Source organism: Hordeum vulgare, chromosome 4H (genome assembly GCF_904849725.1).
Source record: "Hordeum vulgare subsp. vulgare chromosome 4H, MorexV3_pseudomolecules_assembly, whole genome shotgun sequence".
NCBI classification, from domain to species: Eukaryota; Viridiplantae; Streptophyta; class Magnoliopsida; order Poales; family Poaceae; genus Hordeum; species Hordeum vulgare.
In genome coordinates, this window is record NC_058521.1 from 580297401 (window position 1) to 580316747 (window position 19347).

At 44.6% G+C, this 19347-nt stretch overlaps 1 protein-coding gene and 1 long non-coding RNA gene across 5 annotated transcripts; both read right to left on the bottom strand.

Annotated features, from left to right (window-relative positions):
* Positions 1-293: 293 nt before the first annotated feature.
* Positions 294-1969, bottom strand: LOC123449704. The gene is made up of 2 exons (XR_006632035.1): positions 708-1969; positions 294-614 (listed from the first exon to the last, which is right to left on the bottom strand). It is a non-coding gene; the product is annotated as an uncharacterized LOC123449704 (long non-coding RNA).
* A 629-nt stretch (positions 1970-2598) lies between these two features.
* Positions 2599-5699, bottom strand: LOC123449705. Of its 4 annotated transcripts, none has more exons than XM_045127012.1 (5): positions 5194-5699; positions 3713-3928; positions 3405-3467; positions 3248-3318; positions 2599-3005 (listed from the first exon to the last, which is right to left on the bottom strand). In XM_045127012.1, the coding sequence occupies exons 2-5, from the start codon at positions 3845-3847 to the stop codon at positions 2930-2932; spliced, it is 345 nt and encodes a 114-aa protein (XP_044982947.1). In that variant the 5' UTR covers positions 3848-3928; positions 5194-5699; the 3' UTR covers positions 2599-2929. The 4 variants fall into 4 exon arrangements, 1 of the variants encoding a protein (XP_044982947.1); XR_006632036.1 differs by having other exon boundaries at positions 2599-2810; positions 2913-3005; positions 3405-3928; positions 5194-5698; XR_006632037.1 differs by having other exon boundaries at positions 2599-2810; positions 2913-3005; positions 3405-3939; positions 5194-5698.
* Positions 5700-19347: the final 13648 nt, after the last annotated feature.

Here is a 19347-nt window from a genome sequence, read left to right on the forward strand (position 1 = left end):
TGGGATAAAAGTTTTCAACATGAAACATTTGTATCCAGTGTTTTTTAAGGTGCATGGACACTTTATTTGGCATACATAAATAGTTTATCTAAATGTACATACGTATTAATTTCATGGACGCCTGCGCACATTTTAACAAAAATGCTTCTCGTGCAAATAACTTTCTTTAACATAGAGTCAAAAAATATATTCTGTAATCTAGAGTATATTTTGTACTTTAAAAGGTTACTAGTAAGCTTGTACGTGCAATGCACGTCTCGATTCAGATAATAAGTACATTCTTTTGCAAAATATTCCTGAAAGGGTTAACTTAGTTATTTAAATTGCATTTTGATCATTTACACAAAAATAATGAAGAGATGGTTTGAACAGTTCGCAAAAAGGGATCTTCAGACACTAAACAAGGTTTCTGAGTCGACCAAAACAAAATCCACAAACTAAGATAACATCATTCATTAGCTACCATAAACATCTCACTTCTCCCCGTTCTCCCATCGGCAACCTTCTTCATCCGGGCTCCCAACTTGTGTCGGTTCGACATCTCCACACGAAGCTTACCTTATACATGTGCATCTCGCCGCCATGAGTGATGGACATGTAATCGCTCTGGACCCCTGGATGGCCATAGCAAGCTCCTCTATTAGAATCGCATAACCGGCCTTGGAGCAAGGGAGGCGTAAACACAGAGAAAAAGAAACATGTCATACTTGTGAGCACACCTTGAGAAGATGTCGCTTCTACCTAGACCTTGTATCTTGACCCTGCAGTGACATGTTCTTGCGGCGGTGGTCCAAGAAAATTCGAATTGTCATAACAAGCTTCTTTGGGATGCCCACAACCACAATTTACAATATAAACGTCAACAAATAACGAAAGAAATTTGAACATATTATCTCATGTAGCATTTTAACGGATCATTATTTTGCAATAGATGTGCACATGCAATGCATGTATCAATTAATTTACAATAAACAAGTGTACATTAAAAATATACCCCCCTCGGTCCTGTAATATAAGAATTTTTTTGCAAGCTAACATAGCTTGGTAAAAACGCCTTATATTATGGGACGGAGCGAGTAATTCTTATGAATATTGCAAGCTAATCCCTTATCTAAATGTGTTGCTCAAGGCCATGAAAACTGCAAACCGAAGGACTAAAAACATTGCCACCAATCGTGCATGTGGAAGCCACACCATGCTTTACAAAACATGAAATAAAAAAGATGAACTTTGCACAAAGCATGAATACAAGTATCCTACACGACATATATGTAGTTTCACATGAGTTCAGCTATGCCAATTGGAGATTTAGAGGTACCAAAAGATTCTATAAGAGTGACAAACTTGTGATCAACATAAAAGGTGAGGCAACAGGAAAACAAACAAGATGATCAAAATTCATAACACGTAGGGACTTTTATCTCATGAAATGGATCGACAATGAAGATAGTATCCCATAATTTTCTGTCATTCGAAGAGGAATTCTAAAAGAGAACAATGCAAATAATATTGGATCCAGGTCATTGCAGATGGTGTTTGAAATCAGCAATATTTACTTTGATATATCAATATTAAGAATAAATACTTCCTAAAAGTACCTCATATAAAAATTAGACATTCTGCTGATATATCAGTTACATCATCTTACACCCAGCTGAAATCTACTGATACATGTTAAATGGTTCAGTAGTTAACATACAATCCTAATATATGTTGTACCAAATAGGAAATGACTCAAATGAGTCCTCTAGCTAAATGCAAAATGTGTATTCAACATTCACATAGCGCAGTGCACGATAGTGTGCAACAAAATCTGAAAGCGTCATACGGTGATGTCTTTGCCAGCTTAACTTTTTTAGAAGTACATCAAAATTTCAAAGAGGTAAAGATTAGAAGATTTAGTACTACTCCCTCCGTTCCTAAATATAAGTCTTTTTAGAGATTTCACTATGAACTACATTCAGATGTATATAGACATACTTTAGAATGTAGATTGACTCATTTTGCTCCGTATGTAGTACGTAGTGGAATCTCTAAAAAGACTTATATTTAGAAACGGAGGGATTATAATGGAAACATAGGCGACTGATATTATAGGCATGTTCTGATCATAAAAGTGATCCTGATTCTAGTAAGCACAACCGGGAAACAAATCACCATATAAGGAGCATCACTGTACATCAACAATGTATGCTTGATGCATAGTTTGCAGGAAGTGAGGAAAAGTATCAAAAAGAGCTAAGAGAGCTAAGAGAGAATCTGGAGCAGATCCAAAAAATAAGAACGGAAAATAGTGCACAATAATACTATTTTGGGGCAAGGAAAACAATCTTGCCAGGAAAACCTGTGTTGTGAGCAGCATCAGGCAATTCATGCTCGTAGCAAAGGTGTAGTGATCCTTAATAGTCCAAAAAAATCGAAGTAGTAAAATGCACTTGGAACATAAGGAATAACCATAAGTACTAATATACCTTAGATGTTTTGTGATCGTATGGCTTACTGTGAGCTCAAAGATAAATATAGGTGTGGATCTTTGTGAATGCCTAAATGCATCAATACGGGCATCTCAACTCATTTATCATTGCTTTGGGCAAAAAATAAAGAAGCCAAAAAAGCATATTTATCCAAATATGTGTAGGAATTTCCAGGAATCTCTTTACATACATAGCTTGCTTTATGGACGAAAGCTTGAATTAGCATGGTGATCCAAGTGCATTGCCACATAATAAATATGACACTAACTCGACCATTCACCATAATTCAGGAATAAGAACATCATTAGAAATTAACATCTATCTTGCAGTAGATTCCTGATATAGAACATGAGAGTTAGCACAAACTCATATCACAACAATCTGGGGACCAAGGATCCAAGGGGCAGTATAGCCATCAAATTGAAACTATAAGATTACCTCTAGAAGAACTCACGCTATTTGCACCAGCAACACAGAGATACAGTAGTATAGTAGCTTCTCTCCACTGCACCAGCAGACCTGTATCCATTGCTAACATAGCGCAGGAAAGCGATAATAAATTTAACAATAGAGGAAAAATACACTGCAAATGAAAATTAGATACCATCAAGCATGCCTGATTGGTAAAGAAATGTTGCAGACCATGCAAATAAATAAAAGTACACTCTTCAAAGCACAGATGAGCTGAACTAATTTCTCACACTGTGAAGAAAGTAACGAGAGATTTCGTAAACTAAGAATTCAAACAGCAAGTAAGAGGAAACTAAACTTACAAATAAACCGTCTTCATTCCTTTACAAAATATGTTCCACTTATCATCAAAGATATTGTACTGAAACTGTACCTGAAAGTTAACAGTAAGACAATGGTCATCGAGGACAGTGCAGAGCGGCGGGGCGGAGTGGATGCAACAGTGGTTCTATACCATACCTTCTCACGTCCAATGTTGCATGAAGCTCCAGCCTGATCATGTTCTTGAAGTCTAATTTTACCCTGAAATATATATGAAATGGTGAGGACTGCACTAACTTTGTCAGTCCCTGCTGCAAGCCTGAAATCAAATTTGCCAACACTCATAGACCATATTAAACAATTACTCTTCTTTCACAAAGGTATTAGAAATAAGGGGCCAAACTATTTCAGAGTTGTAATCATAGAAAAAATTGTTGCCTTGAAGTGTGTTGCCCGTTTGTTTAGAAGCTCCTGGAGCACAAAACAAATATCAATGTACTACTGACCATGAAGCCTGCTGCATCTTGTTGTCTTAAAGCTCCTGCAACCCAAAACAAATTACAAAAAAAAACAATGCACTGTTGTACTGAAGTTACATCCGAGTGTCTCGCTTGTGCCAAGCTCCACCAGGAGATATTCATCCTGCTCTATAAAGCGCCATTGAGCACCCATGTTGAGGGCACCTTAGCCCCTCCGGCTTCGACACTCCCCTCATACTGCATCTGTAATTTTCCTACAGTAGGTAGTATCAATTTACCTAAGACAACACAACCCATAATGAATTTATTCATCTAGCAAAGAAACAAGATTAATGACTCTATCTGCAGTTGTTATTCTCATACCTCAATCAAGTAGTGAGCTACTTGAAGAATTGATGCATGTATATAAACCATGACATAATTTTGTCCCAAAAACAAATTCTAAATTGTTATATTATATGTAAGTTGTCTCTCTATTTTCTCAATCAACAGTCACTTTTTCTTATCCTATTAATGGCATAACATTACAACCATAAACACCTACCATGGCATGAAACATCTGCGTGATAGAGGCCACACAAATAAGAAACATGAGTGTATGCTCAGCAAAATAAGTTGTCACGCTATTGATTCCTTTAGTGAAAATTAACACCAACCTCACGAGCAATAGTCGAGCTGAATAGCGGGTAATAGGGCCATCTAAGATGTGAGCGATAGATGGGATTGAGAACTGTGGCACCGAGGAGCATGGGCTGGACATGTGGAGGAGCCGCGGTCGATGGCATCCGCCCTCAAGTGTCTGAAGCAAGAGCGATGGCAAGGTGAGTCGTTGTATCGGGGTCACGCACAACCAGGGCGTCCACCAATGCTCCGTCGCAGCTACCGATGGTCAGAGTGGTCCAGGGAGCCGGTGCCCGAGGCTCCGTCACTATGTGACTATGTGATTTTGGTTTGCACAACCAAAAATACCAGTAATAGTTGTAGGCTTAAACCAATCCCAATCCACAACTCTCCGTCACAAGAATTTTCAACCGATTCTACACAACATGAGGAACATCCAAACATCCAATTAAAACACATGAACTTGCGCGGACGAAATTGATTCAAGTAATACCGACATGAGCAGAACAATTCCAATCGCATATCCATGGTTCATTGAAATGATGATTCAGTTGTCCAGGCAGAACGACACAACCAGGCCAGCTCGAACAAACACACGAATAAATCCCACAATTTGCAGGGTATGGTTAACAACTCACAAAGAAATTGCCGCAAATCGTAAGGTACCAGCACTCCCATTAGGCGCACGTACAAAATAACTACACCGAGTGGCTCGATTCTAGCATACGCGCAAGTGAAATTTCTGAATTTCCCAAGTAAAAGCAGCACGAGTGAGCAGGCAGCCCTATCGAAGTTCCAAACACAGACAGACTAAGTGTGTATGTACCGAACGAGTAGCATACCAAGAGAAAGGGAAGGAGGGGAACAGAAAAGGAGGTGTTGGTCACCTAGTAAGTGCTTGCTGTCGGCGTCCGCGCCATCCCCGACAGTAGTGCGGCACTGGCGAGCCGTAGAGCCAAAGCTGGATCGGCGAGGCGCCTGCGGGTGCTGGGGAGGCTGGGCTCGGCTTGCCGGTGCGCAGGTGTTGCGTTGGAGTTGGCGTGGTAGCGGCCGTGAGGAAGGTGGCGAGCGTGTGAGTTTGGGCTGGGCTCACCATCTCGCTCGGAACCGGCAAAGAACGCCGCCATGAACTTGGAGTTGAAGCCCCTCCGCGGGACCTCCTCCCGCGTCTCCTAGATCGCCTTCACGCCGTACGCGCAACAAGATCCGCCCCCTGCCGCGCCTCCTCGACCGAATCTGGACGGAGATTTGTCGCCGCCGCGCCGCCTGGCATCTGCAGGGTGGCCAATGAGGGTTGAGCAGCAGGACGGCCAGCGGGGCGAAGTGGCGGGGCGAAGTGGCGGGGGCTCAACGACCGCGCGACCGGCGGGGGCTCAGCGACCGGGCGACCGGCAGGGGTTGAGCGGCGGGGCGGCCGACGGGGGCGGATGCGGGAGCGGCGGTAGCGTGCGGGCCGCGGTGGCGTTGGAGCGGATGCGGGAGCGCCGAGCGCCGAGCGCGGCACGGTTACGTTGGCGGGGAGCGGCGCCGACGTGCGGGCGCGGTGGCGGTTAGCACAAGCGAGAGGCGTGCGGGTGCGGGTGCGGGTGCGGGTTCGGTTGACCGAGGATGTGTGGGATGACGACGCGGGGAATTAGCGCTTCGTTAGCGTTTCATTTTAGTTAAGGCCTCGTTTGGTTAAAGAGGATTGGGAAGGTTTTGAAAGAGAGGGATTTCAGGGGACTGGGTGAATCCTTTTATTTCACTCAATCCTCTTAAATTCCCAGGGCTTTGCTTTCACTAGTCCTCCGAGAAGGGTTTTGAAACACATGGATAGGAAGGGATTGAAGGAGAACGGAGGGGATTAGGCTAAGCAAATCCCTCCTACCAAATGGGCGCCCGATGATCTATGGGGTTTCTGGCCCTTCCGGGGATTTTCCTCTTAAAACCTCCCCAGTCCCCCTTAACCAAACGAGGCCTAAGAGCAAGTCTAGTAGAACCCTCAAACTCTCAAATTCTGGAAAATAACCGTTTTTTTTACAGTTTTCGTCGGCAAAATGACGTAGACTAGAACCCTTAAACCCTTAAACCCGTAAAAAAAATTAAAGGTCGAACCTGTAAACGCCCTCGCAGCCTGTAGAAGTGAGGGTTGGGGGGAGAAACTGTCCCCGACCTGCACTCCACTTCCGGACGAGCGCGGGAGGGAAGTTTCAGCTCCCTCCCTGGATCCGCCGCCGCCGCCGCTCCGGTCCGGCCGCCCCTCCGTCGCCCCGCCCGCCCCTCCGCCGCCCCGCCCCGGCCGCCCTCCGCCGCCGCTTCCCCGCCGCCCCGTCTGCCCCGCCAGCGTCGCCCCGTCTGCCCCGCCCCCGTCCGCATCGCCGCCACTGCCGCAGCGCCTCCCCGCCGCAGCGCCGCCCCACCCCCGCCGCCCCTCCGCAGCCCCGCCCGGCCGACGCCCCGCCGCAACGCCTCCGCCCCGTCCCGGCAGCGCCTCCCCGTCCCCGCAGCGCCTTCGCCCCGGCCCGACAGCGCCGCCCCGTCCCCGCAGCGCCTCCGCCCCGGCCTCCCCTCCGCTGCCGCCGGCCGGCCCTCCCAGCGCCGCCCCGTCCCCGCAGTCCCGGCCGCCCCTCCCAGCGCCGCCCCGTCCCGGCAGTCCCGGACGATTTTGAGGTACTCTGAGGTGCGTTTTCTTGCTTATTGCATTTTTGTTAGAGCGGAAACAACAATGTCAATGGTTCTTTATAATAGTAGAAACAGCACATGCGAGCAAAATTTCATTCATACTGCAAATTAATCCTGCTCTTGCTAGGGCCTTCTTTAAGCTTTTTTATTTGTTTGTCCAGGTTGTTGTTAACAGCGAAATGATTGAGTACTATGACATCTCTGGTTGCTATATCTTGAGGCCTTGGGCGATGGAAATATGGGAGTTGCTGAAAGTAAGTTTTCTCAATATCATCTGGAATCTGAAATCCAAATGACCAAGCTGTACTTTACTGTTTGTTAGTATTTTCGCTTCTACGCAATGAAATATATGCATCCTTTCTTGAGAGTTACCACTTTTTCGGAGACTGATTTTGGGGCCATCTGAAATTTATCTTATGCTTATGCCCATGTTGCTTCTTTTTTATTTGGTAATTAATTCTAAACTTCTGTATATCCAATCAACATTTGATAACACATAATCCGTAATGTCTCTTTTCAGTGTTATACATGTAAGTTCTATTTTTCCACCAGTGTCGTGTTGCTGTCTTGTTTGAATGCCGTTATTGCATATGTTTTCTTCGGCAGCTTATCATATCAATAATTTGCTAAAACATTGTTTTATGTTGTTATTTGCTCAAACATTGTTGCAATGATTTGAATAATTATTGTTTTATTCGGTGCTGTAATCATAACTAGAATGATTATTGTTTTATGTCAAATGTGATTGAATTTGTGATATGTCATATGATGAAATGTGTGATATATGAAATGACTGTTTTAAGGTTTGGGGTTGGGGCAAAGACTAGAACCCTCAAACCCAACCCTTATAACGGAATATTCCGTTATAAGGGTTGGGTTTGAGGGTTCTAGTCTTTGCCCCTGTTTTTCAACCCTTAAAAGTGTCAAAAATGTGCAATTCTCAACCCTTAAAACTGGTTTTTGTTTTAAGGGTTTGAGGGTTCTACTAGAGATGCTCTAACGGGGGTATCTGAAGCGTTGATCGTCTGATTAGACGGTCTAGATTGTAATTTGGATCTGCCTTCTCGTCCTTTTTTAATGGTAGTAGATGGATATATTTGCACCAACGGTAACACAGGAAACCGCTTTGTTCTGCATTAAATTCAGGTTTAAAATAATAATTAAAAGCTATATCTTTCAAACCATGCTTCAGAAGTTGGATCTGTTTTCATTGTTGTAATCATTGCGATGAGATTTTTTAAACTAGATCCTGCATGGTACATTTCGATGAATTTTTTTGTGTGCAATTTATTCTCCGTTATGTGCAATTGTCTAGCAGTTGACGTGCAACTACCTAATACTCTATGTGAAAATTTCCTCCTATTGTGGACATGGAGTTTTCATTGATGACACCTCCACCCCAAACTACTCCTATAAGTGATATATGCAACTTTATCAGCTGCCCAGGTCAATTGCCTAGTAGATGATATGCAACTTTCCCCCTGACCATGGATTTGTATTTTTTTACGTTTGTTGTCTCGGTCAACTATCTAGCAATGGATGTGCAACTTCGAATGTTGTCCTAGCCAACCGCCTAACAATGGTGTGCAACTTTCCCTGTATCCAATGAAAGTGTAGTTTTCCCTGCTAGTACCCCGTCCAAATGGCTCGTCCAAATCGCTCCTGATAGTGACTTATGGGACTTTAGCACTCCGCCTATATGCAACTTTTCACTACCTCATGGATATGTAATTTTCACCATTCAACTATCCTTGCCAGTGAGATGTGCAACTTCATATGCTGCCAACTGCATACTAGACTATGTGCACTTTCGTTCGTCGCCCCCGCCAACTGGAAATGCACATCTATAAGTAGGAAGATGGAGAAGTTGCACATGGAATATTAGGTAGTTGGCTAGAACAATGTATTAAGTTACACATATCGCTGGTAGGGTAGGTGAGACAAGCTCTGCTACCAATGAAAACAACACATCTACGAGTAGGGAGGAGGGTTGCACATCGAATATTACTAGTTGCCTGGAGGAACAGATTAGTTGCACATCACGAAAAATAGGTCGTCACAATTGTTAGCTTACAACCTCCTAGGAAGTTGGATCATGCAACTTCAAAATTGATTTTGAAAAAAAAGTTGCACCATATCCAACATAAGGGAAAATCCTTTAACCTCATCAATTGTCGAATGGTCATCAACGTGGATGAAAAGTTCAAGGCACAATATGCCGCCATCAGGACGCATGGAGGAAAGGCAACCGTTGAAGAGCATATTGAGGGGGAGAAGTCATGGCCGCGAGAAAAGACCAACCCTAAGAAAGAGGACAAGCACGACGCGACGTGTAGTGCCCCAGATGTAAACCTTGCCATTTTTGGAACCTATCTCATGTGGGTCCACCTTGTCATGCTATGAGAGAGCCCATGCTCATTATTTCATGTGATGTCACCTTATTATTTTCTCTTCCTTTGCATGCATGCATTCCTTATCATGCCATGTGTTCTTGTTGTTGCATTGTGTTCTTGTGATTTCATGTGTTGCCTTGTGATGATGTTGCATTGGTGTATAGCTTGTGTGGGGTGATGCTTGTGATAGTATTTGCATAGGTTTCAAACCATCCTCCCTCTCTCTCTAATTTCTACTCTATGTCAAGATGCACTTCTTCCTTTCCCCTTTTAAAAATGCTCATGTGTTAGCTTTGAATTGTGGTGGATGAGAGATGTGAATTGCTGGTCTTGAATGGGTGTTTTAAAGGTGCATAAAAGTTACAAAACAGATCAACTAATGCTGTTTTGTAAAATATTAACTTGCTCCTAAATTCTTGTTCTTATTTTTATTGATTAGGTCTTGATTTTCCATGCCCACGGTTGTGCTTGTGTTATTTTTATCATTTGTATACCTCCTTGGGCATTTCTTTCTTCTCTAACTATTTCTGTAAATAGGAAACCAGAAGGGAAAGGTTTTTTCCCTTATCTGCCGCCCTGGTGGGCTGGCTCCCGCGCAGGCGTGGCCCATCTACCCCCTCCCTCGCGCATGGGAGCCCAGTCCCACGACGCCTCCCTCCTTCTTTCTGACGCCGTTCCCCCGCGCACCTTCTTTCCGTCAGTAGCCGAGAGCCGAGAGGGTTGACGCCGTTGCACAAACGTCGAGGGGCCTCATAAAACCTGGGCGTCCGTGCCTCCCCCCTCCTCCTAGGGTTCCTCTCTATCCCTCCTGCCGCCGCCACCTCTCTTCTCCCCATCTCCATCTCTCTTCTTCTTCTTTTCCTGGTAAGATTTCTGTAGGAATAGCAGAGAGAGAGAGAGAGAGAGAGAGAGAGAGAGAGAGATCATCGCCGCGTCTACCCCGCCGTCTCCATCGAGCAGCGCCGACGACCATGTCCGGGGGCTCGGGGAAGGTACCCGCGCTCCATTCCCGGCGCTAGGAGCCCCGGGGAACGACTGCACCGACGGCCTCGACCTCGTCAACGGCTCGGCCCCGGTGGTCTTGTTGGAAATATGCCCTAGAGGCAATAATAAATTAGTTATTATTATATTTCTTTGTTCATGATAATCGTTTATTATCCATGCTATAATTGTATTGATTGGAAACACAATACTTGTGCGGATACATAGACAAAACACTGTCCCTAGTAAGCCTCTAGTTGACTAGCTCGTTGATCAAAGATGGCCAAGGTTTCCTGGCCATAGGCAAGTGTTGTTACTTGATAACGGGATCACATCATTAGGAGAATCATGTGATGGACTAGACCCAAACTAATAGACGTAGCATGTTGATCGTGTCATTTTGTTGCTACTGTTTTCTCCGTGTCAAGTATTTGTTCCTATGACCGTGAGATCGTATAACTCACTGACACCGGAGGTATGCTTTGTGTGCATCAAACGTCGCAACGTAACTGGGTGACTATAAAGATGCTCTACAGGTATCTCCGAAGGTGTTAGTTGAGTTAGTATGGATCGAGACTGGGATTTGTCACTCCGTGTGACGGAGAGGTATCTCGGGGCCCACTCGGTAATACAACATCACACACAAGCCTTGCAAGCAATGTGACTTAGTGTAAGTTGCGGGATCTTGTATTACGGAACGAGTAAAGAGACTTGCCGGTAAACGAGATTGAAATAGGTATGCGGATACTGACGATCGAATCTCAGGCAAGTAACATACCGAAGGACAAAGGGAATGACATACGAGATTATATGAATCCCTGGCGCTGAGGTTCAAACGATAAGATCTTCGTAGAATATGTGGGATCCAATATGGGCATCCAGGTCCCGCTATTGGATATTGACCGACGAGTCACTTGGGTCATGTCTACATAGTTCTCGAACCCGCAGGGTCTGCACACTTAAGGTTTGATGTTGTTTTATGCGTATTTGAGTTATATGGTTGGTTACCGAATGTTGTTCGGAGTCCCGGATGAGATCACGGACGTCATGAGGGTTTCCAGAATGGTCCGGAAACGAAGATTGATATATAGGATGACCTCATTTGGTTACCAGAAGGTTTTCGTGCATTACCGAAAAAGTTTCGGGCTCATCGGTAATGTACTGGGAGTGCCGGGAGGGGTGCCGGGGACCATCAGGAGGGGTGTCACGCCCCAAGGGGTCTCATGGGCTATGGGAAGAGATAAACCAGCCCCTAGTGGGCTGGAATAAGTTCCCACTAAGGCCCATAAGGTTTGAGAAGGAAAAAACACAAGGTGGAAAGAGTTTCCAAGTGGGAAGGTGGAATCCTACTCCAAGTAGGATTGGAGTAGGACTCCTCCACCTCCAATTTCGGCCAAACCTTTAGGTTTTGAGGCTGCCTCCTCCCCTCCCTCCCTCCTATATATAGTGGGGTTTTAGGGCTGATTTGAGACAACTTTGCCACGGCAGCCCGACCACATACCTCCACGGTTTTTCCTCTAGATCGCGTTTCTGCGGAGCTCGGGCGGAGCTCTGCTGAGATTAGATCACCACCAACCTCCGGAGCGCTGTCACGCTGCCGGATAAATCATCTACCTCTCCGTCTCTCTTGCTGGATCAAGAAGGCCGAGATCATCGTCCAGCTGTACGTGTGCTGAACGCGGAGGTGCCGTCCGTTCGGCACTAGATCGTGGGACTGATCGCGGGACGGTTCGCGGGGCGGATCGAGGAACGTGAGGACGTTCCACTACATCAACCGCGTTCACTAACGCTTCTGCTGTGCGGTCTACAAGGGTATGTAGATCGAACATCCCCTCTCGTAGATGGACATCACCATGATAGGTCTTCGTGCGCGTAGGAAATTTTTTTGTTTCCCATGTGACGTTCCCCAACAGTGGCATCATGAGCTAGGTTCATGCGTAGATGTCTTCTTGAGTAGAACACAAAAGTTTTTGTGGGCGGTGATGTGCGTTTTGCTGCCCTCCTTAGTCTTTTCTTGATTCCGCGGTATTGTTGGATCGAAGCGGCTCGGACCGACATTACTCGTACGCTTACGAGAGACTGGTTTCATCGCTACGAGTAACTCTGTTGCTCAAAGATGACTGGCGGGTGTCAGTTTCTCCAACTTTAGTTGAATCAGAATTGACCGAGGAGGTCCTTGGATGAGGTTAAAATAGCAATTCATATATATCCGTTGTGGTGTTTACGTAAGTAAGATGCGATCCTACTAGATACCCATGGTCACCACGTAAAACATGCAACAACAAAATTAGAGGACATCTAACTTGTTTTTGCAGGGTATGCTTGTGATGTGATATGGACAACGATGTGATGTGATATATTGGATGTATGAGATGATCATGTTGTAATAGTTTATATCGACTTGCACGTCGATGGTACGGCAACCGGCAGGAGCCATAGGGTTGTCTTTAAACTAACGTTTGTGCTTGCAGATGCGTTTACTATATTGCTAGGACGTAGCTTTAGTAGTAATAGCATGAGTAGCACGACAACCCCGATGGCGACACGTTGATGGAGATCATGATGATGGAGATCATGGTGTGACGCCGGTGACAAGAAGATCGTGCCGGTGCTTTGGTGATGGAGATCAAGAAGCGCATGATGATGGCCATATCATGTCACTTATGAATTGCATGTGATGTTAATCCTTTTTGCACCTTATCTTGCTTAGAACGACGGTAGCATTATGAGGTGATCTCTCACTAAAATTTCAAGACGAAATTGTGTTCTCCCCGACTGTGCACCGTTGCGACAGTTCTTTGTTTCGAGACACCACGTGATGGTCGGGTGTGATAGACTCAACGTTCACATACAACGGGTGCAAAACAGTTGCACACGCAGAACACTCGGGTTAAGCTTGACGAGCCTAGCATGTGCAGACATGGCCTCGGAACACATGAGACCGAAAGGTCGAGCATGAATCGTATAGTTGGTATGATTAGCATAGAGATGCTTACCACTGAAACTATTCTCGACTCACGTGATGATCGGACTTGAGATAGTGGATTTGGATCATGTACCACTCAAATGACTAGAGAGACGTACTTTTTGAGTGGGAGTTCTTAAGTAATATGATTAATTGAACTAATTGTCATGAACATAGTCTAATGGTCTTTGCGAATTACGATGTAGCTTGCGCTATAGCTCTACTATTTTTATATGTTCCTAGAGAAAATTTAGTTGAAAGTTGATAGTAGCAAACTTTGCAGAGGATTGTCCTCGTTGCTGCGCAGAAGGCTTATGTCCTTAATGCACCACTCGGTGTGCTGCACCTCGAGCGTCGTCTGTGGATGCTGTGAACATCCGACATACACGTTTCTGATGACTACACGATAGTTTAGTGCAAAATACTTAATGGCTTAGAAGCAAGGCACCGAAGACGTTTTGAAACGTCACATAACATAAGTGATGTTCTAAAGAGATGAAATTGTGATTTCATGCTCGTGCCATTTTTGAGAGGTACGAGACCTCCGACAAGATTCTTTGTCCACAAAGTAAAGGAGAAAAGCTCAATCGTTGAGCGTGTGCTCAGATTGTGTGAGTACGACAATCAATTGAATCAAGTGGGAGTTAATCTTCCAAATGAGATAGTGATGGTTCTCCAAAGTCACTGCCACCAAGCTGTGAGAGCTTCATGATGAACTATAACATATCAAGGATAGATACAATGATCATTGAGCGATTCGCGATGTTTGACACAGCAAAAGTAGAAATCAAGAAGGAGCATCAATAGTTGATGGTTTGTAAAACCACTAAGTTTCAAGAAAGGCAAGGGCTAGAAGGGATACTTCGTGAATCGGCAAAACAGTTGCTGCACTAATGAAGAGACCCAAGATTAAACCCAAACCCGAGACTAAGTGCTTCTGTAATGAGGGGAACAGTCACTGAGGCGGAGCAACTCTAGATACTTGGTAGATAAGAAGGCTGGCAAAAGTCGAAAGAAGTATATTTGATATACATGATGTTGATGTGTACTTTACTAGTACTCCTAGTAGCATGAGGGTATTGGATACCGGTTCGGTTGCTAAGTGATTAGTAACACGAAATGAAAGCTACGGCATAAACGGAGACTAGCTAAAGGCGAGGTGACGATACGTGTTGGAAGTGTTTCCAAGGTTGATATGATCAAACGTCGCACGCTCCCTCTACCATCGGGATTGGTGTTAAACCTAAATAATTGTTATTTGGTGCTTGCGTTAAGCATGAACATGATTGGATCGTGTTTATTGCAATACGATTAATCATTTAAAGAGAATAATGGTTACTCTATTTTCTTGAATAATCACCTTCAATGGTTTATTGAATCTCGATCATAGTGTTACACATGTTCATGATATCGGTGCCAAAAGATACGAGGTAATGATGATAGTACCACTTACTTGTGGCACTGCCGCTTGAGTCATGTTGGTATAAATTGCATGAAGAGGCTCCATGCTGATGGATCTTTATACTCACTTGATTTTGAATCACTAGTGACATGCAAATCATACCACATGAGCAAGGCCTTGTTTTCATTGAGATGAAATAAGACAGTAACTTGTTGGAAGTGATACATTTTAATGTATGCAGTCCAATGGGTGCTGAGGCACGCAATGGATATCATTATATTCTTACTTCAATGACGATTTGAGTAGATACTAGAGTATTTGCTTAATGAATCACAAGTCTGAAATATTGAAAAGTTCAATTCTGTTTCGGAGTAAAGTTCGTCGTAACAAGAGGATAAACTGTCTACGATATGATCATAGAAATGAATATCTGAGTTACGAGTTTTGGTACGCAGTTAAGACAATGTGGAAATTGTTTCGCAGTTCATGCCACCTAGAACATCATAGTGTGATGATGTGTCTGAACGTCATAGCCACACACTATTTGGTATGGTGCATGCTATGATGTCTCTTATCGAATTACCACTATCGTTTATGGGTTAAGCATTAGAGACAACCGCATTCACTTTAAATAGGGCACCACGTATTTCCGTTGAGATGACACAGTATAGACTGAGGTTTAGATAAATCTAAACTGTCGTTTCTTGAAAGTTTGGGGTTTCGACACTTATGTGAAAAAGTTTCAGTCTGATAAGCTCGAACCCAAAGCAGATAAATGCATCTTCATAGGATATACAAAACAGTTGGGTACATCTCCTATCTCAGATCCGAAAGCAAAGTGTTTGTTTCTAGAAACGGATCCTTTCTCGAGGAAAGGTTTCTCTCGAAAGAATTGAGTGGGAGGGTGGTAGAACTTGATGAGGTTATTGAACCATCACTTCGACCAGTGTGTAGCAGGGCGCAGGAAGTTGTTCCTGCGGCGCCTACACCAATTGAAGTGAAAGCTGATGATGGTGATCATCGAGCATCGGATCAAGTTACTACAAGCCTCATAGGTTGACAAGGTCGCGTACTACTACAGAGTGGTACGGTAATCCTGTCTTGGAGGTCATGTTGTTGAGCAACAGTGAACCTACGAGTTATGGAGAAAGCAATGGTGGGCCCAGATTCCGACAAATGGCTGGAAGCCATGAAATCCGAGAGAGGATCCATGTATGAAAACAAAGTGTAGACTTTGGAAGAACTACTTGATGGTCATAGGACTATTGAGTAAAGATGGATCTTTAAAAGGAAGACAGACGATGATAGTGATAAGTCACTATTAAGAAAAGCTCGACTTGTCGCAAAGATGTTTCCGACAAGATCAAACAGTTGACTATGATGAGACTTTCTCACTCGTAGCGATGCTAAAAGTCTGTTAGAATTATGTTAGTAGTTGCTGCATTATTTATGAAATATTGCATGTAGGATGTCAAAACATTGTTTCCTCGACGGTTTCCTTGAGCAAACATTGTATGAGATACAACCATGAGGTTTTGTCGATCCTAAAGATACTAGCAAGTATGCAAGCTCCAGCGATCCTTAAATGGACTGGTGCAAGCATCTCGGAGTTGGAGTATACACTTTGGTGAGATGATCAAGGATTTTGGGTTTGTACAAGGTTTATGAGAAACTTGTATTTCCAAAGAAGTGAGTGGGAGCACTATAGAATTTCTGATAAGTATATGTGGTTGACATATTGTGGATCAGAAGTAATGTAGAATTTCTGTAAAGCATACAAGGTTGTTTGAAAGGAGTTTTCAAAGGAATACCTGGATTGCGCTACTTGAACTTTGAGCATCAAAGATCTATGGAGATAGATCGAAAGCGCTTGATAGAAGTTTCAACAAGATGCATGCCTTGACAAGTTTTTGAAGGAGTTCAAAATAGATCAACAAAGAAGAAGTTCTTGGTTGTGTTGTAAGGTGTGAATTTGAGTAAGACTCAAAACCCGACCCCGGCAGAATAAAGAGAATAGACGAAGGTCGTCTTCTATGCCTTGGCCATAGAATCTGAAGTATGCCATGCTGGGTACCGCACCTGATGTGTGCCTTGACTCAAAGTCTGTTGAGAGGTACAGAGAGTGATCCATGATTGAATCACTAGCAGCGGTCAAAATTTATCCTTAGTAACTGATGGACTAAGGAATTTTTCTCGATTATGGAGGTGGTTAAAGAGTTCGTCGTAAAGGGTTACGTCGATGCAATCTTTGACACTAATCCGAATAACTATGAGTAGTGAAACGGATTCGTATAGTAGAGTAGATATTTGGAGTATTTCCGAATAGCACATAGTAGCAGCATCTATAAGATGACATAAAGATTTGTAAAGAACACACGGATCTCAAAGTTTCAGAACCGTTGACTAAAACCTCTCTCACGAGCAAGACGTGATCAGACCCCATAACTATATGGGTGTTGGATTCGCTGGAATCACATGGTGATGTGAACTAGATTATTGACTCTAGTGCAAGTGGGAGACTGTTGGAAATATGCCCTAGAGGCAATAATAAATTAGTTATTATTATATTTCTTTGTTCATGATAATCGTTTATTATACATGCTATAATTGTATTGATTGGAAACACAATACTTGTGTGGATACATAGAAAAAACACTGTCCCTAGTAAGCCTCTAGTTGACTAGCTCGTTGATCAAAGATGGCCAAGGTTTCCTGGCCATAGGCAAGTGTTGTTACTTGATAACGGGATCACATCATTAGGAGAATCATGTGATGGACTAGACCCAAACTAATAGACGTAGCATGTTGATCGTGTCATTTTGTTGCTACTGTTTTCTCCGTGTCAAGTATTTGTTCCTATGACCGTGAGATCGTATAACTCACTGACACCGGAGGAATGCTTTGTGTGCATCAAACGTCGCAACGTAACTGGGTGACTATAAAGATGCTCTACAGGTATCTCCGAAGGTGTTAGTTGAGTTAGTATGGATCGAGACTGGGATTTGTCACTCCGTGTGACGGAGAGGTATCTCGGGGCCCACTCGGTAATACAACATCACACACAAGCCTTGCAAGCAATGTGACTTAGTGTAAGTTGCGGGATCTTGTATTACGGAACGAGTAAAGAGACTTGCCGGTAAACAAGATTGAAATAGGTATGCGGATACTGACGATCGAATCTCGGGCAAGTAACATGCCGAAGGACAAAGGGAATGACATACGGGATTATATGAATCCCTGGCGCTGAGGTTCAAACAATAAGATCTTCGTAGAATATGTGGGATCCAATATGGGCATCCAGGTCCCGCTATTGGATATCGACCGAGGAGTCACTTGGGTCATGTCTACATAGTTCTCGAACCCGCAGGGTCTGCACACTTAAGGTTCGATGTTGTTTTATGTGTATTTGAGTTATATGGTTGGTTACCGAATGTTGTTCGGAGTCCCGGATGAGATCACGGACGTCACGAGGGTTTCCGGAATGGTCCGGAAACGAAGATTGATATGTAGGATGACCTCATTTGTTTACCGGAAGGTTTTCGTGCATTACCGGAAAAATTTCGGGCTCATCGGTAATGTACTGGGAGTGCCGGGAGGGGTGCCGGGGACCATCAGGAGGGGTGTCACGCCCCAAGGGGTCTCATGGGCTATGGGAAGAGATAAACCAGCCCCTAGTGGGCTGGAATAAGTTCCCACTAAGGCCCATAAGGTTTGAGAAGGAAAAAACACAAGGTGGAAAGAGTTTCCAAGTGGGAAGGTGGAATCCTACTCCAAGTAGGATTGGAGTAGGACTCCTCCACCTCCAATTTCGGCCAAACCTTTAGGTTTTGAGGCTGCCTCCTCCCCTCCCTCCCTCCTATATATAGTGGGGTTTTAGGGCTGATTTGAGACAACTTTGCCACGGCAGCCCGACCACATACCTCCACGGTTTTTCCTCTAGATCGCGTTTCTGCGGAGCTCGGGCGGAGCCCTGCTGAGATTAGATCACCACCAACCTCCGGAGCGCTGTCATGCTGCCGGAGAAATCATCTACCTCTCCGTCTCTCTTGCTGGATCAAGAAGGCCGAGATCATCGTCCAGCTGTACGTGTGCTGAACGCGGAGGTGCCGTCCGTTCGGCACTAGATCGTGGGACTGATCGCGGGACGGTTCGCGGGGCGGATCGAGGGACGTGAGGACGTTCCACTACATCAACCGCGTTCACTAACGCTTCTGCTGTGCGGTCTACAAGGGTATGTAGATCGAACATCCCCTCTCGTAGATGGACATCACCATGATAGGTCTTCATGCGCGTAGGAAATTTTTTGTTTCCCATGCGACATTCCCCAACAGGTCTCTCCGTCCTCTTCTTCAGTTCGACGGGGCAGGAACTACTTCGGCTTCTTCCTCTCCGGCCGGCCTCCTCCTTCAGATCGGCCTCCCCCTTCCTCCCAAGGTGAGACCTAGCACCTCCCCTTCCTTCTTCCCCCCTAGATCGGGCGGATCCGAGGAAACCTGACGCCGTGTTCCCTCTGGTGTAGTTCGGCAGTACAGCAACTGATGTTGGGCAGTGGGTTGTCGATCCCGTGATGTGCAGTAGAGGTAGCTGTTATAGCGGCGGTGGTTGTAGTTCTTTCAGACGCAGCATTAGCAACGGTGTT

Bases quoted from the DNA above. Each gene is read 5' to 3' on its own strand.
- LOC123449705 (XM_045127012.1), bottom strand. From the start codon at position 3,847: ATGAATATCTCCTGGTGGAGCTTGGCACAAGCGAGACACTCGGATGTA. The intron at 3,319-3,404 runs GTATGGTATAGA...GTTAACTTTCAG, and splicing joins GCAACATTGGACGTGAGAAG to GTACAGTTTCAGTACAATAT. The intron at 3,006-3,247 runs GTAAGTTTAGTT...GCGCTATGTTAG, and splicing joins GGAATGAAGACGGTTTATTT to CAATGGATACAGGTCTGCTG.